Here is a 24,594-nt window from a genome sequence, read left to right as displayed (position 1 = left end):
GATTGGCCTTCGAGGGGTTTCAGCGCAAGTTAACCAGACTGATACCACGGTTTAAAGTATTCAAATATGAGGAAAGTTTACATAACCTTGCCTTGTATTCCATTGTGTTTAGAAGGGTGAAGCGTGATATAACCGAGCTATTTAAATAGATAAAGGTGTTCGATAGTGGAGGCACAGAAACTGTTTCCTATGGCGGTGTAATCTAAACCAGAAGGCATTATCTTAAAATTGGAGCTCGGCCATTTAGGAGTGAAATCACGAAACACTTTCTCACACAAAGTCGAGGAGAAATCTAACACTCGTTCTCCCAAAATTCTGTCAATTAATGGTCAGTTGTAAATTTACAGACTCTGACCGATAGATTTGTTAAGGTCAGGGTATCAAGGGGTATTGAACCAAGACGGTAATTGGAGTCAGGGTGCCGATCACCCATGGTCTACTGGAATGGTGGAAAAGGCTTGTGGGGCAGAATGATCTAATCCTGCTATCCTATACGTCAAACACCAGAGTCATCATTTCTGCAATGAGCTTTCCGGTAATCGCAGGTCCAATTTCAGTGTGTCTGAATGTTCTACACGAAAAAATGTCCGATGATATCCTGCAGCCCATAGAGTTTCCAGCGCTCATTTTAACAGGATACCGATTGCATAAATCCGTGTCTCGCTGTATTACCTGGAGGGCCTGTTTATTGCTCTGTCGGTCCTGAGGTGATTATTTGTCAGATTTGGGTCACTATCGGAAATTCCGAGAATATCTGTCCTCCATTCCCTCCAAACTTTGCGAGATGTTTGTTGATATTACAATGTTTTTGAATCTCCAACTCAAAATCTGACATTGTTTTACATGGAATGTCTCGGAGCATTGCGGTTCCAAGTGAGAATGAGCGCAGTATTATCACAGAGGGATGTCGTTAGATTGTGAAATTGTTTCAGTTAATCGTTAGCAGCGTCAGGAACCCTTCGCTAATGCTCTCCTCTTTGCATGCTCTGGTTAAATTATCTACCTCGCCTTTAAATGTAACAGCCGGGGCTCCCATCTGAATCAGAAGTTTATGGGTTTGACACCCTGTCGAAAATCTAGGCTCACATTCGTATGCACTGACTTTCCCATGGCAGTGTTTTCGAATAAAGCAAACCTTAGCCAACTTTACCAACTAGATGTTGTGTTTCTGGATCTTGCTGTGTGCATATATATAGACATTTAGTTACATGACAAGGTATGTTACGAAGTTGTAGAAATCATCTTCTGACAAAGAGTGAAGGTCTATATTAACTTTGCTAGACTGTAACAATCAAGTGTTTTATTGCACACCTTTTCTGTCAAATACGGTTGTGTTTTCAAGCATTTCCTGAAACCACAGTGGTGATGTATTTATTCAGAGCTGAATTCGTGCACCAAGCACAGTTATGCCCTATGGCCGCAAATTTCATTTTTAAACATTTGCAATCAGTTATACACAAATGTAATGATTATATTTGGGACATTGCACTGGTAGTGGAACCGGAGACTGAAGGGATGGAGAATTTGGAAAATAGAAACAGTAAGATATGATAGTAATTATATTTTGTTTTGTAACTGGCAACAGTGGTGTTTGGATTCTGTGAGAGAAGGACATTGTTTCCTTTTAGTCCTGTCATTATATAGCAGCTGCAATAGCAACAAGATTAATTTTCAAATCGTTTTGTTACAAGAATATTTGTTAATCAGGTATCACCACTATTTAAACTATGACTCTGTTCAAAGCGAGGAGATAATGAATTAATTGGCAATGCCATTTCTGCAGCCACTAATCTCCCCAAATATCCCTTCACCATCACCTTTGATGACCTAGATCCTATTAAAACAATTAATCTCTCTCACCCTGGCCTTTCCCCTGGTACGGCCCTCATTCTCGCTCACTCAAGTACAAGGATCGCAGACTTCTACGGATGTGGCGGACAACTGGTTTAACCAATCAACGCCAGATTTGGCTAGATCACATAAAGTATTATCGGGCCCTACTCATGTCTGCCAAAACTGCTCACTATTCTAGCACCATTATAGAATGCAAACATAACCCCCGGCTAGTATTCTCGACTGTTAACCTTCTTGTGAAACCCCTCTCCCCTGTCTCCACCACACTCACCTCCAACAACAAGTGTGAGTAGCTCATGGAATTATTTGTCTCAAAGATTGAGACCACCCAATCAGCTGCCTCTGCCACTTCTCTTCCATCCTCGAGCCCAACGGGTCAAACGTCCCTTAAGTTTCCACCCTGCGCTAGCCATGAAGTCGCATCTCTCTCTAGTCTCTCCCTGATCTGCCCCTCTTGACCTCTCCATGTTCATCTTATCCATGAGACCCACTTCCTGCTCACTTGACCCTATTCCCACCAAGGTGCTGACCAGCCAACTTCCTTTTCTGGCTCCTGTGTTAGCTGACATAGTTAACGGTACTCTCAGCTCAGGTCCTCTCGTCTCCTTCAAATCTACCGTCATCATCTCTCTCCTCAAAAAACCATTGACACTATTCAGCTTGCAAGCTATCGCCCCCTCTCCAACCTCAATGTCCACTGCCAAGTCCTTGAACATGTTGTCGCCTCCCGGAACTCCATGTTTTAATCCCTGTATTCTGGTTTCCGCCAAGCCACGCTACCGAAACAGCTCTCATCAAAGTCACAAAAGTCATCCTTTGTGACATTGACAACAGTAACCTTTCCCTCAACAATCTCGACATGCCCGCAACCTTTGATATGTTTGAGTACTCCATGATCCTCCAATGCCTCTTCACCACCCTCCAGCTGGGTGGGACTGCACTCACCTTGTTCCATCCATATCTCCCTAATTGTAGACAGAAAATCACTTGCATTCGCTTATATTCCCACGATCAAATCGTTGCATATCGTGTTCCCCAAGGAATTATCCTTGGCACACTCGCGTTTCTCCACTATATGCTGCCTCTTGACATCATCCTAAAACACAGCGTCAGTCTCCACATCACACCACCATTTCTTTCGACCCCTCCAAGGTCTCTAAATTGGCAGACTGCTTGTCCGACATCCAGTACTGGATGAGCAGAACATTTCTCTAATTAAATATTGGGAAGGCTGACGACATTCTCTTTGGTTCCTGCCACAAACTGTGTTCCCTAACTATCCACTCGACCCCTCTCCCGTGCTTCTGTCTGTGACTGAAGCAGACAGTTCGCAAACTCGGTGTCCTTTAGAACGTGAAATGATCTTCTGGCCACATATCTGCGATATGGCATTGCCCGTCTTCGCCCCTGCCTCAGCTCCTCTGCTGCTGAAACCCTCATCCATGCCTTTGTTACCTCGAGTTTGTACAGCTCCAACACACTCCTGGCTGACCTCCTACATTCTACACTATGTAAACTTGAAGTCATTCAAAACTCGCCAGTGCATTTCCAATCTCGCACGAAATCCCACTCACCCATCACCCCTGTGCTCGCTGAGCTACACTGATCCCGGTTCAACAATACCTCGGCTTCAAAATTCTCCTTCTGTGTGTAAATCCCTCCATGGCCTTGTCCTTCGCTATCTCTGTAATCTGCTTCAAAATCGCAACCTCCCAAGATATCTGCGCTCCTCAAATTCTACCCTCTTGTGTATCCCTGATTATAACTGCTCAACCATTGGTGGCCGTTCCTTCAGCAGTCCGAGCCCTGAGCTCTGGAACAGCCTCCCTAAATCCTCACCGCCTCTATACCTCCCTTTCTTCCTTGAAGACAGTGCTGAAAACCTCCCTCTGACCAAGCTTTTGGTCATCGGTCGTAATTTATTCTTATGTGGCTCGGTGCCAAATTTATTTGTTGTGTCTTGTCACACTCCTGTGAAGCGCCTCGGGAAGTTTTATAAAGGCGCTCTATAAGTAGAAATTATTGTTGTTGTTGAAATAATGTTTCAATAGTTGAATTAATTAAGTGGTTTGAAAATTACTGAACAGGGGACATGATTTTAGCAACTTTTATGAGGTTGTATAGTTCAGATACATAAATTACTGACAGATTTGGCCATTTGCTAAGACAGGCGGAAATATTTTCTCCTGATATCTTCGCCATTATTTCATGCAGCTCACCAGCTAACAACTCTGTGGAGCACCGTCACCACCCGGACTGCAGCGGTTCAAGAAGGAGGCCCACCTCCGTCTTGTAAACAGCACAGGACGGCCCATCTCTTGTGTTTGATTCAGAGTTACTTTGTCCATTTTTCTCTGTAGATTTCCATTATACTTCTGTACCATGGTAACCTCACCCCCCCCCCCCCCACCCCACATACCACACACTCATACTTAACGATATTAATCTTATATACTCGTGTGATTTAATTTCCAGCTAAGACTGTATTGTCGAAACACAGTTGAACGGGAATGCAGTTAATTATTTCTGCACCAGCCGCCTTATCTTGTTCAGGATATCTTTTCAGTGCCGATGTTTCTTTTGTATATGTAGTCTCTCTCTCGCTCTCTGTCTGTCTCTATTTCTTTACAAATGATCACATGGAGCTCTTTACGTATATCAAGTTGGAACAACTGCTATATGTCACACTATCCTGCACACCAAAGGAATCCGAATCAAACACTTCTGAGCATATCTTACATTGTTGATAGATTGTGCTGGAAGCTCAGGTACATATAATGTCCCACATCCCCTGGGATGTACTTTCCGGCAGTCTTTCTCACCAGAGACAGATTCTCCATATTGCTATGTGCCGGATTAATATTAAAGATGGATTCTGCCAATTCAGAGCTAAGACCTTACCACGGAGCCTTTCTGAAGCTGAATCTCGGCAGGTATCTCCTGGGCTGGACTGCAGCCTCTATTGTCACTTGTACTGTATCGTTGCTTCGGTCTGGAGATCGCCACCCACAACTCCCTCTGAAGTTTGCTGCATTATTAGAGGCGTCAAAAGCGAGGAGAAGATTATGCCCCTTGTGCCATTGTGTGCTTTGGAATGTATATTTTTCCTAGGATTACAGAAGAAGGTGCAAGATAAGGTTGTTTGTTCATGATCACATCTGAACTTCTCCCCCTTGTGGTTATTGTTAGAGTTTGTCCAGATGGGGGGTTGCACTGTCCAAGGCACCAATGCAAAGATCTGAGACTTCCAGGCAAGAAGTCAGTTGATCAGATTAAATGTTCATCTCGTGGATTATAAACGTAACTGTTGCAACTTGGTTGAGTTGAAACATACCAACTCCCCTATTATCGTGGTGTTTGACAGTAGTTTGTCCAAAGGTCTTTACTCATAGCCTCCAGTCTGCGAACACAACATGAGAACTCTGAGCCATTTCGTACCCACACCTTGTATCCGCTCCCCTTTCCTGTCCACGGACCCAAATCCCGCACTTTGTCTCACCCTCGGTTGTTCCCCTTTAGTATTCACTGCATTTCGGTCAGGCGTTATTCTCACCGCTCCCCAAACATCTCCCAATTTAGAATTGACCATTCATGACTGATTTTCAATTTGTTTCCTGTTCATTCCCTCCTCCGTCATTGAACTGCTACTTTTCGCAATTATCCATAACTCCTTCTCACACTGTCCATTTATTCATACATTTAAATGGCCAGTAGTTTACTCGGATCTCCGGTGGATTTCTACACCACTTTCTCCGAAGTTGCAGTGGCAGAAGGGTAACAGCTCCGAGGAAATTTCCAGAGTCTATTTGTATATTCTTATTACTCTTTGTGAATCGTTTATTTTCGGTTATTTACCCCACACTCACAGATATTTAACATTGCAATTGTATGTTAAAATCCTGTTCTGCTAGACAATTCTAGCAGCGGAAAAGAGTTCAGTTCCAGTCCCCAGATCCTGCAGTAAAGTACATTTCACACCAAATCCTGTGTAACTGGCTCCCTTGCTGTAACCTGACGGCTGATTCCCTGTTCCTGTGTGTTTCCCTTTTACAGCTAATGTGGTGACGATTGTGATCCTGTCCCGGGGAAAGTGCGGTCTCTCCAGATGTATCACTCGCTACCTGGTGACCATGGCAGCGGCGGATCTACTGGTCATTATCACTGATGTGATACTGGTTCGGATTAATGATTATTATTTCCCGACTACCTTCCTGCACATCACACCTGTGTGTTCTTTCCACATAGCGCTGATGCGTGCAGTCACCGATATTTCTGTCTGGTTAACCATCGCTTTCACTTTCGATCGTTTTGTTACCATTTGTTGCCAGAAGCTGAGGACTAAATATTGCACCGAGAAAACTGCATCCCTGGTTATAGGAACCGTGTGCCTGCTGTTCTGTATAAAAAACATCCCCTGGTTCTTTATATATGTACCCGTCTATACAATCGACAATGTACCCTGGGGCTGTAATGCAAAACCCGAGTATTACACTGTAACTGCTTGGGTAACATTTGGCTGGATTAACCGCTGTTTAACCCCACTGCTCCCAATATTACTGATACTGCTGCTCAATGCTCTGACTGTAGGATACATTTTGGCGGCCAGCAGAGTCCGCAGGAGGCTGAGGGGCAGCAAGAATGATGTGAATCACAATGATCCGGAGATGGAGAACCGAAGGAAATCCATCATCTTACTCTTCGCTATATCCGCTAACTTCATACTGCTCTGGACAACCTATGTGATATATTTCTTATTAATGCGAATTACAAACCAGTATTATCATACAGGTTTCAATGACCCGATGCTTATTGCAGACTATACCAGCTACATGCTGCTGCTTTTAAGCTGCTGTACAAACACGTGTATTTATGCAGTAACCCAGACTAAATTCAGAGATGAGCTGAAAAATGGGTTGCAGTATCCTCTGAGAATAATATTTAATTTAGTTTAGGAAAGAAAAGTTCAGAGCAATTCCCAACATTAGACCTGCATTACATCACATATCGTATCCTGAGTTATATTTTACCTGAACCTCAGCAGGCTACAACTCAGGCCCAGGCTTCTTCAGACATAACACTGGGCAATATCTGACAAGGCCTGCGGTTTGCTATGTAAGTGTCTGTGAACAAGGTAGAAGACCATTATGTAGAGAGTGGGTTATAATAGCGGTAGCAGTTTAATTGGATTAAATCATGCTCCTGGACACAAAGAGATACAAGTCCCAGCATTGAGGTTTAGGATGTTGTGACCATGGAATGTTTATTGCCGGATGAACATCAGAACACGTGGGTTATCCCAGGGGAGTGTAAAAGGAGAATACACCTTTCGATTTAATAGCTGAAGAATATCAGGAAGTGAATGATAACTGTGTTGGTTTTTGAGTGTGGAAATGCCTGGAGAATAATAAACCGATCATTATATCAATCAGCATGTATTGTTTTGAAAGTTTACATTCTCCAGTTCACGAACAGCTTCTCCATCACCTGCGGCTCTGTGGAATTTATTGGAACTGAAGTGATGTTGATTGTGGACGTGAGTCCATTGTCCTGGTGTCTGTGAACGGTGGTGTTTCCAGCAGCGAGTCCCCTTTCCCACTGTCTATGTACAATGGTGTTTGCAGAGTAACAACACCACTGGCAATGAGAACCAGTAGCACGGTGTGTGAACAGCTGCAGACACTTCTCAGGAAGAAATGACCCAGGTGGCCATTGCCTGCTGTCAGATATCTGTGACCGCAGGTCAGATTGGGCACTGTGACAGCAATGTGATTCTAACCTTGTGAGCAATAAAATAGTGTCGCTTTCATCGAGTTCTCCTTCACCGAAAACATACTGAGGCTCACTGTCTGCAGGAAAACCCCGCCATTGTCCGAACTCATTCGCTGCATATCCGGTATCAGGGTCCAGTGATCCAGACCCAGCTGAAGTGTGTGTGAATGTGAGGCTCAGTGTGTGAGGGACCAGTCTCAGGTTCCAGTGATCCAGACCCAGCTGAAGTGTGTGTGAATGTGAGGCTCAGTGTGTGAGGGACCAGTCTCAGGGTCCAGTGATCTAGACCCAGCTGAAGTGTGTGTGAATGTGAGGATCAGTGTGTGAGGGACCAGTCTCAGGGTCTAGTGATCCAGACCCAGCTGTAGAGTGTGTGAATGTGAGGATCAGTGTGTGAGGGACCAGTCTCAGGGTCCAGTGATCCAGACCCAGCTCAAGTGTGTGTGAATGTGAGGATCAGTGTGTGAGGGACCAGTCTCAGGGTCCAGTGATCCAGATCCAGCTGAAGTGTGTGTGAATGTGAGGCTCAGTGTGTGAGGGACCAGTCTCAGGGTCCAGTGATCCAGACCCAGCTGAAGTGTGTGTGAATGTGAGGCTCAGTGTGTGAGGGACCACTCTCAGGGTCCAGTGATCCAGACCCAGCTCAAGTGTGTGTGAATGTGAGGCTCAGTGTGTAAGGGACCAGTCTCAGGGTCCAGTGATCCAGACCCAGCTGAAGTGTGTGTGAATGTGAGGCTCAATGTGTGAGGGACCAGTCTCAGGGTCCAGTGATCCAGACCCAGTTGAAGTGTGTGTGAATGTGAGGCTCAGTGTGTGAGGGACCAGTCTCAGGGTCCAGTGATCCAGACCCAGCTGAAGTATGTGTGAATGTGAGTCTCAGTGTGTGAGGGACCAGTCTCAGGGTCTAGTGATCCAGACCCAGTTGCAGTCTGTGTGAATGTGAGGCTTAATGTGTGAGGGACCAGTCTCAGGGTCCAGTGATCCAGACCCAGCTGAAGTGTGTGTGAATGTGAGGCTCAGTGTGTGAGGGACCAGTCTCAGGGTTCAGTGATCCAGACCCAGCTGAAGTGTGTGTGAATGTGAGGCTCAGTGTGTGAGGGACCAGTCTCAGGGTCCAGTGATCCAGACCCAGCTGAAGTGTGTGTGAATGTGAGGCTAAGTGTGTGAGAGACCAGTCTCAGGGTCCAGTGATCCAGACCCAGCTGAAGTGTGTGTGAATGTGAGGCACAGTGTGTGAGGGACCAGTCTCAGGGTCCAGTGATCCAGACCCAGCTGAAGTGTGTGTGAATGTGGGGCTCAGTGTGTGAGGGACCAGTCTCAGGTCCAATGATCCAGACCCAGCTGAAGTGTGTGTGAATGTGAGGCTCAGTGTGTGAGGGACCAGCCTCAGTGTCCAGTGATCCAGACCCAGCTGAAGTGTGTGTGAATGTGAGGATCAGTGTGTGAGGAACCAGTCTCAGGGTCCAGTGATCCAGACCCAGCTGAAGTGTGTGTGAATGTGTGGCTCAGTGTGTGAGGGACCAGTCTCAGGGTCCAGTGATCCAGACCCAGCTGAAGTGTGTGTGAATGTGAGGCTCAGTGTGTGAGGGACCAGTCTCAGGGTCCAGTGATCCAGACCCAGCTGAAGTGTGTGTGAATGTGAGGATCAGTGTGTGAGGGACCAGCCTCAGGGTCCAGTGATCCAGACCCAGCTGAAGTGTGTGTGAATGTGAGGATCAGTGTGTGAGGGAGCAGTCTCCGGGTCCAGTGATCCAGACCCAGCTGAAGTGTGTGTGAATGTGAGGATCAATGTGTGAGGGACCAGTCTCAGGGTCTAGTGATCCAGACCCAGCTGAAGTGTGTGTGAATGTGAGGCTCAGTGTGTGAGGGACCAGTCTCAGGGTCCAGTGATCCAGACCCAGCTGAAGTGTGTGTGAATGTGAGGCTCAGTGTGTGAGGGACCAGTCTCAGGGTCCAGTGATCCAGACCCAGCTGAAGTGTGTGTGAATGTGAGGCTCAGTGTGTGAGGAACCAGTCTCAGGGTCTAGTGATCGAGACCCAGCTGAAGTGTGTGTGAATGTGAGGATCAGTGTGTGAGGGACCAGTCTCAGGATCCAGTGATCGAGACCCAGCTGAAGTGTGTGTGAATGTGGGGCTCAGTGTGTGAGGGACCAGTCTCAGGGTCCAGTGATCCAGATGTGGAAATGTATTTTTATCTAAGCTGATACCATACGGTGTTTGTGTGCCCTTTGCAATATATATATATCAAAATGGAGTCCTGGCCCTTCCAGAACTTTCTGCATTTTCGCAGTCAGCTTACATAAACAGCTAAACCTGGTTTGAGATGGCTGATGGCCATCAGACAGCTAGGAGACATACATGCTGAGACAAGAACCCCCCCATGGTGCTCTCCTATTGACTACACTACAGGAGTTCCATGTCACCCCACCCTTATCTTCTAGCCATTATCTCTTTCCTTTACCTCATCCATTTGATGCAAACAGATGAACTGACCAGGAAATGCAACTTTCCTGACACAATACAAGACAGGTGATAGCCCATTACCTGTGACTCATGGAGTAATGGCCGGCTGGCCAACTGATAACCCTGACAAAAGGAAGTATCTGGACACCATGTCAGGACCAGGATATAGTAATTAACTCTTTATCTGTATTCACTGACTGTGAGACAGAGCAATACACAGGGAGAGGCCAGAACTTGGGTTTTACTGTATAAATATCTTGTTAAACTGAACCATTTCGGAGGTTTCATTTAGCCCTTGACTGAGTGTAAGCTGCCCCTTTGAGCAAGTAAATTAAAGAAACTTCTGCCGGAGCTGTAAGTGTCGGAGTCATTCTTTTCGGAGGTCGAGATTTCGACACCCCTCACCCCGGGACACTCTCCCCCTCCCCCGGGACACTCTCCCCTCCCCCCGAGACACTCTCCCCTCCCCCGGGACACTCTCCCCTCCCCCCGGGACACTCTCCCCTCACCCCGGGACACTCTCCCCCTCCCCCGGGACACTCTCCCCTACCCCCGAGACACTCTCCCCTCCCCCGGGACACTCTCCCCTCCCCCCGGGACACTCTCCCCTCCCCCCGGGACACTCTCCCCTCCCCCCGAGACACTCTCCCCTCCACCCGGGACACTCTCCCCTCCCCCCGAGACACTCTCCCCTCCCCCGGGACACTCTCCCCTCCCCCCGGGACACTCTCCCCTCCCCCCGAGACACTCTCCCCTCCCCCGGGACACTCTCCCCTCCCCCCGGGACACTCTCCCCTCCCCCCGAGACACTCTCCCCTCCCCCCGGGACACTCTCCCCTCCCCTGGGACACTCTCCCCTCCCCCCGAGACACTCTCCCCTCCCCCGGGACACTCTCCCCTCCCCCCGGGACACTCTCCCCTCCCCCCGAGACACTCTCCCCTCCCCCCGGGACACTCTCCCCTCCCCCCGAGACACTCTCCCCTCCCCCGGGACACTCTCCCCTCCCCCCGAGACACTCTCCCCTCCCCCCGAGACACTCTCCCCTCCTCCGGGGACACTCTCCCCTCCCCCCGAGACACTCACCCCTCCCCCCGAGACACTCTCCCCTCCCCCCGAGACACTCTCCCCTCCCCCGGGACACTCACCCCTCCCCCCGAGACACTCTCCCCTCCCCCCGAGACACTCTCCCCTCCCCCCGGGACACTCTCCCCTCCCCCGAGACACTCACCCCTCCCCCGAGACACTCTCCCCTCCCCCCGGGACACTCTCCCCTCCCCCCGAGACACTCTCCCCTCACCCCGGGACACTCTCCCCTCCCCCCGAGACACTCCCCCTCCCCCCGAGACACTCTCCCCTCCCCCCGGGACACTCTCCCCTCCCCCCGAGACACTCTCCCTCCCCCCGGACACTCTCCCCCTCCCCCCGAGAAACTCACCCCTCCCCCCGAGACACTCTCCCCTCCCCCCGAGACACTCTCCCCTCCCCCGGGACACTCTCCCCTCCCCCGGGACACTCTCCCCTCCCCCCGAGACACTCTCCCCTCCCCCCGAGACACTCTCCCCTCCTCCGGGGACACTCTCCCCTCCCCCCGAGACACTCACCCCTCCCCCCGAGACACTCTCCCCTCCCCCCGAGACACTCTCCCCTCCCCCGGGACACTCACCCCTCCCCCCGAGACACTCTCCCCTCCCCCCGAGACACTCTCCCCTCCCCCCGGGACACTCTCCCCTCCCCCGAGACACTCCCCCTCCCCCCGAGACACTCTCCCCTCCCCCCGGGACACTCTCCCCTCCCCCCGGGACACTCTCCCCTCCCCCCGAGACACTCACCCCTCCCCCCGAGACACTCTCCCCTCCCCCCGGGACACTCTCCCCTCCCCCCGAGACACTCTCCCCTCCCCCCGAGACACTCTCCCCTCACCCCGGGACACTCTCCCCTCCCCCCGAGACACTCACCCCTCCCCCCGAGACACTCTCCCCTCCCCCCGGGACACTCTCCCCTCCCCCCGAGACACTCTCCCCTCCCCCCGAGACACTCTCCCCTCACCCCGGGACACTCTCCCCTCCCCCCGAGACACTCACCCCTCCCCCCGAGACACTCTCCCCTCCCCCCGGGACACTCTCCCCTCCCCCCGAGACACTCTCCCCTCCCCCCGGGACACTCTCCCCTCCCCCCGAGACACTCAGTCCTCCCCCCGAGACACTCTCCCCTCCCCCCGAGACACTCTCCCCTCCCCCCGGGACACTCTCCCCTTCCCCCGGGACACTCTCCCCTCCCCCCGGGACACTCTCCCCTCCCCCCGAGACACTCTCCCCTTCCCCCGGGACACTCTCCCCTCCACCCGGGACACTCTCCCCTTCCCCCGGGACACTCTCCCCTCCCCCGGGACACTCTCCCCTTCCCCCGGGACACTCTCCCCTCCCCCCGGGACACTCTCCCCTCCCCCCGAGACACTCTCCCCTCCCCCCGAGACACTCTCCCCTCACCCCGGGACACTCTCCCCTCCCCCCGAGACACTCACCCCTCCCCCCGAGACACTCTCCCCTCCCCCCGGGACACTCTCCCCTCCCCCCGAGACACTCACCCCTCCCCCCGAGACACTCTCCCCTCCCCCCGGGACACTCTCCCCTCCCCCCGAGACACTCTCCCCTCCCCCCGAGACACTCTCCCCTCACCCCGGGACACTCTCCCCTCCCCCCGAGACACTCACCCCTCCCCCCGAGACACTCTCCCCTCCCCCCGGGACACTCTCCCCTCCCCCCGAGACACTCTCCCCTCCCCCCGAGACACTCTCCCCTCACCCCGGGACACTCTCCCCTCCCCCCGAGACACTCACCCCTCCCCCCGAGACACTCTCCCCTCCCCCCGGGACACTCTCCCCTCCCCCCGAGACACTCTCCCCTCCCCCCGGGACACTCTCCCCTCCCCCCGAGACACTCAGTCCTCCCCCCGAGACACTCTCCCCTCCCCCCGAGACACTCTCCCCTCCCACCGGGACACTCTCCCCTCCCCCCGAGACACTCTCCCCTCCCCCCGGAACACTCTCCCCTCCCCCCGAGACACTCTCCCCTCCCCCCGAGACACTCTCCCCTCCCCCCGGGACACTCTCCCCTCCCCCCGGGACACTCTCCCCTCCCCCCGGGACACTCTCCCCTCCCCCCGGGACACTCTCCCCTCCCCCCGGGACACTCTCCCCTCCCCCCGAGACACTCACCCCTCCCCACGAGACACTCTCCCCTCCCCTCGGGACACTCTCCCCTCCCCCCGAGACACTCTCCCCTCCCCCCGGGACACTCTCCCCTCCCCCCGAGACACTCACCCCTCCCCCCGAGACACTCTCCCCTCCCCCCGAGACACTCTCCCCTCCCCCCGGCACACTCTCCCCTCCCCCCGGGACACTCTCCCCTCCCCCCGAGACACTCTCCCCTCCCCCCGGGACACTCTCCCCTCCCCCCGAGACACTCACCCCTCCCCCCGAGACACTCTCCCCTCCCCCCGGGACACTCTCCCCTCCCCCCGAGACACTCTCCCCTCCCCCCGGGACACTCTCCCCTCCCCCCGAGACACTCTCCCCTCCCACCGAGACACTCTCCCCTCCCCCGGGACACTCTCCCCTCCCCCCGGGACACTCTCCCCTCCCCCCGGGACACTCTCCCCTCCCCCCGGGACACTCTCCCCTCCCCCCGGGACACTCTCCCCTCCCCCCGAGACACTCTCCCCTCCCCCCGGGACACTCTCCCCTCCCCCCGAGACACTCACCCCTCGCCCCGAGACACTCTCCCCTCCACCCGAGACACTCTCCCCTCCCCTCGGGACACTCTCCCCTCCCCCCGGGACACTCTCCCCTCCCCCCGGGACACTCTCCCCTCCCCCCGAGACACTCTCCCCTCCCCCCGGGACACTCTCCCCTCCCCCCGAGACACTCTCCCCTCCCCCCGGGACACTCTCCCCTCCCCCCGGGACACTCTCCCCTCCCCCCGGGACACTCTCCCCTCCCCCCGAGACACTCTCCCCTCCCCCCGGGACACTCTCCCCTCCCCCCGGGACACTCTCCCCTCCCCCCGGGACTCTCTCCCCTCCCCCCGGGACACTCTCCCCTCCCCCCGGGACACTCTACCCTCCACCCGGGACACTCTCCCCTCCCCCCGAGACACTCTCCCCTCCCCCCGAGACACTCTCCCCTCCCCCCAGGACACTCTCCCCTCCCCCCGAGACACTCACCCCTCCCCCCGAGACACTCTCCCCTCCCCCCGGGACACTCTCCCCTCCCCCGAGACACACACCCCTCCCCCGAGACACTCTCCCCTCCCCCCGGGACACTCTCCCCTCCCCCCGAGACACTCTCCCCTCCCCCCGAGAGACTCTCCCCTCACCCCGGGACACTCTCCCCTCCCCCCGAGACACTCACCCCTCCCCCCGAGACACTCTCCCCCTCCCCCCGGGACACTCTCCCCTCCCCCCGAGACACTCTCCCCTCCCCCCGGGACACTCTCCCCTCCCCCCAAGGCACTCTCCCCTCCCCCCGGGACACTCTCCCCTCCCCCCGAGACACTCTCCCCTCCCCCCGGGACACTCTCCCCTCCCCCCGGGACTCTCTCCCCTCCCCCCGGGACACTCTCCCCTCCCCCCGGGACACTCTCCCCTCCAGCCGGGACACTCTCCCCTCCCCCCGAGACACTCTCCCCTCCCCCCGAGACACTCTCCCCTCCCCCCAGGACACTCTCCCCTCCCCCCGGGACACTCTCCCCTCCCCCCGGGACACTCTCCCCTCCCCCCGGGACACTTTCCCCTCCCCCCGGGACACTCTCCCCTCCCCCCGAGACACTCTCCCCTCCCCCCGGGACACTCTCCCCTCCCCCCAGGACACTCTCCCCTCCCCCCGAGACACTCTCCCCTCCCCCCGGGACACTCTCCCCTCCCCCCGAGACACTCTCCCCTCCCCCCGGGACACTCTCCCCTCCCCCCGGGACACTCTCCCCTCCCCCCGGGCACTCTCCCCTCCCCCCGGGACACTCTCCCCTCCCCTTAAGACACTCTCCCCTCCCCCCGAGACACTCTCCCCTCCACCCGGGACACACTCCCCTCCCCCCGGGACACTCTCCCCTCCCCCGGGACACTCTCCCCTCCCCCCGAGACACTCTCCCCTCCCCCTGGGACACTCTCCCCTCCCCCCGGGACACACTCCCCTTCCCCCGGGACACTCTCCCCTCCCCCCTGGACACTCTCCCCTCCACCCGAGACACTCTCCCCTTCCCCCGGGACACTCTCCCCTCCCCCCGGGACACTCTCCCCTCCACCCGAGACACTCTCCCCTTTCCCCGGGACACTCTCCCCTCCCCCCGGGACACTCTCCCCTCCCCCCGAGACACTCTCCCCTTCCCCCGGGACACTCTCCCCTCCACCCGGGACACTCTCCCCTTCCCCCGGGACACTCTCCCCTCCCCCGGGACCCTCTCCCCTTCCCCGGGGACACTCTCCCCTCCCCCGGGACACTCTCCCCTCCACCCGGGACACTCTCCCCTTCCCCCGGGACACTCTCCCCTCCCCCCGGGACACTCTCCCCTCCACCCGGGACACTCTCCCCTTCCCCCGGGACACTCTCCCCTCCACCCGGGACACTCTCCCCTCCCCCCGGGACACTCTCCCCTCCCCCGGGACACTCTCCCCTCCCCCGGGACACTCTCCCCTCCACCCGGGACACTCTCCCCTTCCCCCGGGACACTCTCCCCTCCCCCCGGGACACTCTCCCCTCCACCCGGGACACTCTCCCCTTCCCCCGGGACACCTTCCCCTCCCGCGGGACACTCTCCCCTTCCCCCGGGACACTCTCCCCTCCCCCCGAGACACTCTCCCCTTCCCGCGGGACACTCTCCCCTCCCCCGAGACACTCTCCCCTCCCCCCGGGACACTCTCCCCTCCCCCCGGGACACTCTCCCCTCCACCCAGGGACACTCTCCCCTTCCCCCGGGACACTCTCCCCTCCCCCGGGACACTCTCCCCTTCCCCGGGACACTCTCCCCTCCCCCCGAGACACTCTCCCCTTCCCCCGGGACACTCTCCCCTCCCCCGAGACACTCTCCCCTTCCCCCGGGACACTCTCCCCTCCCCCCAGGACACTCTCCCCTCCCCCTGAGACACTCTCCCCTCCCCCGGGAGACTCTCCCTTCGCCCGGGACACTCTCCCCTTCCCCCGGGACACTCTCCCCTCCCCCCGGGACACTCTCCCCTCCACCCGAGACACTCTTCCCTTCCCCCGGGACACTCTCCCCTCCCCCCGGGACACTCTCCCCTTCCCCCGGGACACTCTCCCCTCCCCCCGGGACACTCTCCCCTCCCCCCGAGACACTCTCCCCTTCCCCCGGGACACTCTCCCCGCCACCCGGGACACTCTCCCCTTCCCCCGGGACACTCTCCCCTCCCCCGGGACACTCTCCCCTTCCCCCGGGACACTCTCCCCTCCCCCCGGGACACTCTCCCCTCCCCCCGAGACACTCTCCCCTCCCCCCGAGACACTCTCCCCTCACCCCGGGACACTCTCCCCTCCCCCCGAGACACTCACCCCTCCCCCCGAGACACTCTCCCCTCCCCCCGGGACACTCTCCCCTCCCCCCGAGACACTCACCCCTCCCCCCGAGACACTCTCCCCTCCCCCCGGGACACTCTCCCCTCCCCCCGAGACACTCTCCCCTCCCCCCGAGACACTCTCCCCTCACCCCGGGACACTCTCCCCTCCCCCCGAGACACTCACCCCTCCCCCCGAGACACTCTCCCCTCCCCCCGGGACACTCTCCCCTCCCCCCGAGACACTCTCCCCTCCCCCCGAGACACTCTCCCCTCACCCCGGGACACTCTCCCCTCCCCCCGAGACACTCACCCCTCCCCCCGAGACACTCTCCCCTCCCCCCGGGACACTCTCCCCTCCCCCCGAGACACTCTCCCCTCCCCCCGGGACACTCTCCCCTCCCCCCGAGACACTCAGTCCTCCCCCCGAGACACTCTCCCCTCCCCCCGAGACACTCTCCCCTCCCCCCGAGACACTCTCCCCTCCCCCCGGGACACTCTCCCCTTCCCCCGGGACACTCTCCCCTCCCCCCGGGACACTCTCCCCTCCCCCCGAGACACTCTCCCCTTCCCCCGGGACACTCTCCCCTCCACCCGGGACACTCTCCCCTTCCCCCGGGACACTCTCCCCTCCCCCGGGACACTCTCCCCTTCCCCCGGGACACTCTCCCCTCCCCCCGGGACACTCTCCCCTCCCCCCGAGACACTCTCCCCTCCCCCCGAGACACTCTCCCCTCACCCCGGGACACTCTCCCCTCCCCCCGAGACACTCACCCCTCCCCCCGAGACACTCTCCCCTCCCCCCGGGACACTCTCCCCTCCCCCCGAGACACTCACCCCTCCCCCCGAGACACTCTCCCCTCCCCCCGGGACACTCTCCCCTCCCCCCGAGACACTCTCCCCTCCCCCCGAGACACTCTCCCCTCACCCCGGGACACTCTCCCCTCCCCCCGAGACACTCACCCCTCCCCCCGAGACACTCTCCCCTCCCCCCGGGACACTCTCCCCTCCCCCCGAGACACTCTCCCCTCCCCCCGAGACACTCTCCCCTCACCCCGGGACACTCTCCCCTCCCCCCGAGACACTCACCCCTCCCCCCGAGACACTCTCCCCTCCCCCCGGGACACTCTCCCCTCCCCCCGAGACACTCTCCCCTCCCCCCGAGACACTCTCCCCTCCCCCCGGGACACTCTCCCCTCCCCCCGAGACACTCAGTCCTCCCCCCGAGACACTCTCCCCTCCCCCCGAGACACTCTCCCCTCCCACCGGGACACTCTCCCCTCCCCCCGAGACACTCTCCCCTCCCCCCGGAACACTCTCCCCTCCCCCCGAGACACTCTCCCCTCCCCCCGAGACACTCTCCCCTCCCCCCGGGACACTCTCCCCTCCCCCCGGGACACTCTCCCCTCCCCCCGGGACACTCTCCCCTCCCCCCGGGACACTCTCCCCTCCCCCCGGGACACTCTCCCCTCCCCCCGAGACACTCACCCCTCCCCACGAGACTCTCTCCCCTCCCCCCGGGACACTCTCCCCTCCCCCCGAGACACTCTCCCCTCCCCCCGGGACACTCTCCCCTCCCCCCGAGACACTCACCCCTCCCCCCGAGACACTCTCCCCTCCCCCCGAGACACTCTCCCCTCCCCCCGGCACACTCTCCCCTCCCCCCGGGACACTCTCCCCTCCCCCCGAGACACTCTCCCCTCCCCCCGGGACACTCTCCCCTCCCCCCGAGACACTCACCCCTCCCCCCGAGACACTCTCCCCTCCCCCCGGGACACTCTCCCCTCCCCCCGAGACACTCTCCTCTCCCCCCGGGACACTCTCCCCTCCCCCCGAGACACTCTCCCCTCCCACCGAGACACTCTCCCCTCCCCCCGGGACACTCTCCCCTCCCCCCGGGACACTCTCCCCTCCCCCCGGGACACTCTCCCCTCCCCCCGGGACACTCTCCCCTCCCCCCGAGACACTCTCCCCTCCCCCCGGGACACTCTCCCCTCCCCCCGAGACACTCACCCCTCGCCCCGAGACACTCTCCCCTCCACCCGAGACACTCTCCCCTCCCCTCGGGACACTCTCCCCTCCCCCCGGGACACTCTCCCCTCCCCCCGGGACACTCTCCCCTCCCCCCGAGACACTCTCCCCTCCCCCCGGGTCACTCTCCCCTCCCCCCGAGACACTCTCCCCTCCCCCCGGGACACTCTCCCCTCCCCCCAAGACACTCTCCCCTCCCCCCGGGACACTCTCCCCTCCCCCCGAGACACTCTCCCCTCCCCCCGGGACACTCTCCCCTCCCCCCGGGACTCTCTCCCCTCCCCCCGGGACACTCTCCCCTCCCCCCGGGACACTCTACCCTCCACCCGGGACACTCTCCCCTCCCCCCGAGACACTCTCCCCTCCCCCCGAGACACTCTCCCCTCCCCCCAGGACACTCTCCCCTCCCCCCGAGACACTCACCCCTCCCCCCGAGACACTCTCCCCTCCCCCCGGGACACTCTCCCCTCCCCCCGAGACACTCACCCCTCCCCCCGAGACACTCTCCCCTCCCCCCGGGACACTCTCCCCTCCCCCCGAGACACTCTCCCCTCCCCCCGAGAGACTCTCCCCTCACCCCGGGACACTCTCCCCTCCCCCCGAGACACTCACCCCTCCCCCCGAGACACTCTCCCCTCCCCCCGGGACACTCTCCCCTCCCCCCGAGACACTCTCCCCTCCCCCCGGGACACTCTCCCCTCCCCCCAAGGCACTCTCCCCTCCCCCCGGGACACTCTCCCCTCCCCCCGAGACACTCTCCCCTCCCCCCGGGACACTCTCCCCTCCCCCCGGGACTCTCTCCCCTCCCCCCGGGACACTCTCCCCTCCCCCCGGGACACTCTCCCCTCCAGCCGGGACACTCTCCCCTCCCCCCGAGACACTCTCCCCTCCCCCCGAGACACTCTCCCCTCCCCCCAGGACACTCTCCCCTCCCCCCGGGACACTCTCCCCTCCCCCCGGGACACTCTCCCCTCCCCCCGGGACACTTTCCCCTCCCCCCGGGACACTCTCCCCTCCCCCCGAGACACTCTCCCCTCCCCCCGGGACACTCTCCCCTCCCCCCAGGACACTCTCCCCTCCCCCCGAGACACTCTCCCCTCCCCCCGGGACACTCTCCCCTCCCCCCGGGACACTCTCCCCTCCCCCCGGGACACTCTCCCCTCCCCCCGGGACACTCTCCCCTCCCCCCGGGACACTCTCCCCTCCCCTTAAGACACTCTCCCCTCCCCCCGAGACACTCTCCCCTCCACCCGGGACACACTCCCCTCCCCCCGGGACACTCTCCCCTCCCCCGGGACACTCTCCCCTCCCCCCGAGACACTCTCCCCTCCCCCTGGGACACTCTCCCCTCCCCCCGGGACACACTCCCCTTCCCCCGGGACACTCTCCCCTCCCCCCTGGACACTCTCCCCTCCACCCGAGACACTCTCCCCTTCCCCCGGGACACTCTCCCCTCCCCCCGGGACACTCTCCCCTCCCCCCGAGACACTCTCCCCTCCCCCCGGGACACTCTCCCCTCCCCCCGGGACTCTCTCCCCTCCCCCCGGGACACTCTCCCCTCCCCCCGGGACACTCTCCCCTCCAGCCGGGACACTCTCCCCTCCCCCCGAGACACTCTCCCCTCCCCCCGAGACACTCTCCCCTCCCCCCAGGACACTCTCCCCTCCCCCCGGGACACTCTCCCCTCCCCCCGGGACACTCTCCCCTCCCCCCGGGACACTTTCCCCTCCCCCCGGGACACTCTCCCCTCCCCCCGAGACACTCTCCCCTCCCCCCGGGACACTCTCCCCTCCCCCCAGGACACTCTCCCCTCCCCCCGAGACACTCTCCCCTCCCCCCGGGACACTCTCCCCTCCCCCCGAGACACTCTCCCCTCCCCCCGGGACACTCTCCCCTCCCCCCGGGACACTCTCCCCTCCCCCCGGGACACTCTCCCCTCCCCCCGGGACACTCTCCCCTCCCCTTAAGACACTCTCCCCTCCCCCCGAGACACTCTCCCCTCCACCCGGGACACACTCCCCTCCCCCCGGGACACTCTCCCCTCCCCCGGGACACTCTCCCCTCCCCCCGAGACACTCTCCCCTCCCCCTGGGACACTCTCCCCTCCCCCCGGGACACACTCCCCTTCCCCCGGGACACTCTCCCCTCCCCCCTGGACACTCTCCCCTCCACCCGAGACACTCTCCCCTTCCCCCGGGACACTCTCCCCTCCCCCCGGGACACTCTCCCCTCCACCCGAGACACTCTCCCCTTTCCCCGGGACACTCTCCCCTCCCCCCGGGACACTCTCCCCTCCCCCCGAGACACTCTCCCCTTCCCCCGGGACACTCTCCCCTCCACCCGGGACACTCTCCCCTTCCCCCGGGACACTCTCCCCTCCCCCGGGACCCTCTCCCCTTCCCCGGGGACACTCTCCCCTCCCCCGGGACACTCTCCCCTCCACCCGGGACACTCTCCCCTTCCCCCGGGACACTCTCCCCTCCCCCCGGGACACTCTCCCCTCCACCCGGGACACTCTCCCCTTCCCCCGGGACACTCTCCCCTCCACCCGGGACACTCTCCCCTCCCCCCGGGACACTCTCCCCTCCCCCGGGACACTCTCCCCTCCCCCGGGACACTCTCCCCTCCACCCGGGACACTCTCCCCTTCCCCCGGGACACTCTCCCCTCCCCCCGGGACACTCTCCCCTCCACCCGGGACACTCTCCCCTTCCCCCGGGACACCTTCCCCTCCCGCGGGACACTCTCCCCTTCCCCCGGGACACTCTCCCCTCCCCCCGAGACACTCTCCCCTTCCCGCGGGACACTCTCCCCTCCCCCGAGACACTCTCCCCTCCCCCCGGGACACTCTCCCCTCCCCCCGGGACACTCTCCCCTCCACCCAGGGACACTCTCCCCTTCCCCCGGGACACTCTCCCCTCCCCCGGGACACTCTCCCCTTCCCCGGGACACTCTCCCCTCCCCCCGAGACACTCTCCCCTTCCCCCGGGACACTCTCCCCTCCCCCGAGACACTCTCCCCTTCCCCCGGGACACTCTCCCCTCCCCCCAGGACACTCTCCCCTCCCCCTGAGACACTCTCCCCTCCCCCGGGAGACTCTCCCTTCGCCCGGGACACTCTCCCCTCCCCCCGGGACACTCTCCCCTCCCCCCGGGACACTCTCCCCTCCCCCCGGGACACTCTCCCCTCCCCCCGGGACACTCTCCCCTCCCCCCGGGACACTCACCCCTCCCCCCGGGACACTCTCCCCTCCCCCTGAGGCACTCTCCCCTCCCCTCGGGACACTCTCCCCTCCCCCTGAGGCACTCTCCCCTCCCCTCGGGACACTCTCACCTCCCCCTGAGACACTCTCCCCTCCCCCGAGACACTCTCCCCTTCCCCCGGGACACTCTCCCCTCCCCCGGGACACTCTCCCCTTTCCCCGGGACACTCTCCCCTCCCCCCGAGACACTCTCCCCTCCCCCCGGGACACTCTCCCCTCCCCCCGGGACACTCACCCCTCCCCCCGGGACACTCTCCCCACCCCTTAAGACACTCTCCCCTCCCCCCGAGACACTCTCCCCTCCCCCCGGGACACTCTCCCCTCCCCCCGGGACACTCTCCCCTCCCCCCGGAACACTCTCCCCTCCCCCCGGGACACTCTCCCCTCCCCCCGGGACACTCTCCCCTCCCCCCGAGACACTCTCCCCTCCCCCCGGGACACTCTCCCCTGCCCCCGGGACACTCTCCCCTCCCCCCGGGACACTCTCCCCTCCCCCGGGACACTCTCCCCTCCCCCCGGGACACTCTCCCCTCCCCCGGGACACTCTCCCCTCCCCCCGGGACACTCTCCCCTCCCCATGGGACACTCTCCCCTCCCCCCGGGACACTCTCCCCTCCCCCCGGGACACTCTCCCCTCCCCCCGGGACACTCTCCCCTCACCCCGAGACACTCTCCCCTCCACCCGAGACACTCTCCCCTTCCCCCGGGACACTCTCCCCTCCCCCCGGGACACTCTCCCCTCCCCCCGGGACGCTCTCCCCTCCCCTCGGCACACACTCAGCTTCCCCCGGGACACTCTCCCCTCCCCCCGGGACACTCTCCCCTCCACCCGAGACACTCTCCCCTCTCCCCGGGACACTCTCCCCTCCCCCCGGGACACTCTCCCCTCCACCCGAGACACTCTCCCCTTTCCCCGGGACACTCTCCCCTCCCCCCGGGACACTCTCCCCTCCCCCCGAGACACTCTCCCCTTCCCCCGGGACGCTCTCCCCTCCACCCGGGACACTCTCCCCTTCCCCCGGGACACTCTCCCCTCCCCCGGGACCCTCTCCCCTTCCCCCGGGACACTCTCCCCTCCCCCGGGACACTCTCCCCTCCACCCGGGACACTCTCCCCTTCCCCCGGGACACTCTCCCCTCCCCCCGGGACACTCTCCCCTCCACCCGGGACACTCTCCCCTCCCCCCGGGACACTCTCCCCTCCCCCGGGACACTCTCCCCTCCCCCGGGACACTCTCCCCTCCACCCGGACATTCTCCCCTTCCCCCGGGACACTCTCCCCTCCCCCGGGACACTCTCCCCTCCACCGGACACTCTCCCCTTCCCCCGGGACACTCTCCCTTCCCCCGGGACACTCTCCCTCCCCCGGGACACTCTCCCCTCCCCCCGGGACACTCTCCCCTCCACCCGGACACTCTCCCCTTCCCCCGGGACACTCTCCCCCTCCCCGGGACCCTCTCCCCTCCCCCGGACACTCTCCCCTCCCCCCGGGACACTCTCCCCTCCACCCGGGACACTCTCCCCTTCCCCCGGGACACTCTCCCTCCTCCCTCCCCGGGACACTCTCCCCTCCCCCGGACACTCTCCCCTCCCCCGGGACACTCTCCCTCCCCCCGGGACACTCTCCCCTCCCCCGGGACACTCTCCCCTCCCCCGGGACACTCTCCCCTCCACCCGGGACACTCTCCCTCCCCGGGACCCTCCCCCCGGGACACTCTCCCCTCCACCCGGGACACTCTCCCCTTCCCCCGGGACACTCTCCCCTCCCGCGGGACACTCTCCCCTTCCCCCGGGACACTCTCCCCTCCCCCCGAGACACTCTCCCCTTCCCGCGGTACACTCTCCCCTCCCCCGAGACACTCTCCCCTCCCCCCGGGACACTCTCCCCTCCCCCCGGGACACTCTCCCCTCCACCCAGGGACTCTCTCCCCTTCCCCCGGGACACTCTCCCCTCCCCCGGGACACTCTCCCCTTCCCCGGGACACTCTCCCCTCCCCCCGAGACACTCTCCCCTTCCCCCGGGACACTCTCCTCTCCCCCCAGGACACTCTCCCCTCCCCCTGAGACACTCTCCCCTCCCCCGGGAGACTCTCCCTTCCCCCGGGACACTCTCCCCTCCCCCCGGGACACTCTCCTCTCCCCCCGGGACACTCTCCCCTCCCCCCGGGACACTCTCCCCTCCCCCCGGGACACTCTCCCCTCCCCCTGGGACACTCACCCCTCCCCCCGGGACACTCTCCCCTCCCCCTGAGGCACTCTCCCCTCCCCTCGGGACACTCTCCCCTCCCCCTGAGGCACTCTCCCCTCCCCTCGGGACACTCTCCCCTCCCCCTGAGACACTCTCCCCTCCCCCGAGACACTCTCCCCTTCCCCCGGGACACTCTCCCCTCCCCCCGAGACACTCTCCCCTCCCCCCGGGACACTCTCCCCTCCCCCCGGGACACTCACCCCTCCCCCCGGGACACTCTCCCCTCCCCTTAAGACACTCTCCCCTCCCCCCGAGACACTCTCTCCTCCCCCCGGGACACTCTCCCCTCCCCCCGGGACACTCTCCCCTCCCCCCGGGACACTCTCCCCTCCCCCCGGGACACTCTCCCCTCCCCCCGAGACACTCTCCCCTCCCCCCGGGACACTCTCCCCTCCCCCCGGGACACT

The 24,594-nt window shown here is 61.3% G+C and overlaps 1 protein-coding gene across 1 annotated transcript in view; it reads left to right on the top strand.

Annotated features, from left to right (window-relative positions):
- Positions 1 to 6,806, top strand: part of LOC139249483 (probable G-protein coupled receptor 139) — a gene marked incomplete at its 5' end in the record, with an annotated part of 52,115 nt that extends 45,309 nt beyond the window's left edge. The window contains one exon of the mRNA XM_070872435.1: positions 5,908 to 6,806. Coding sequence (XP_070728536.1) covers positions 5,908 to 6,806 — 899 coding nt within the window. The remainder of the gene's footprint in view (positions 1 to 5,907) is intronic.
- Positions 6,807 to 24,594: the final 17,788 nt, after the last annotated feature.

This window comes from Pristiophorus japonicus, unplaced genomic scaffold (assembly GCF_044704955.1).
Source record: "Pristiophorus japonicus isolate sPriJap1 unplaced genomic scaffold, sPriJap1.hap1 HAP1_SCAFFOLD_315, whole genome shotgun sequence".
Lineage (NCBI taxonomy): Eukaryota > Metazoa > Chordata > Chondrichthyes > Pristiophoridae > Pristiophorus > Pristiophorus japonicus.
This window is presented reverse-complemented; position numbering and strand designations above follow the sequence as displayed.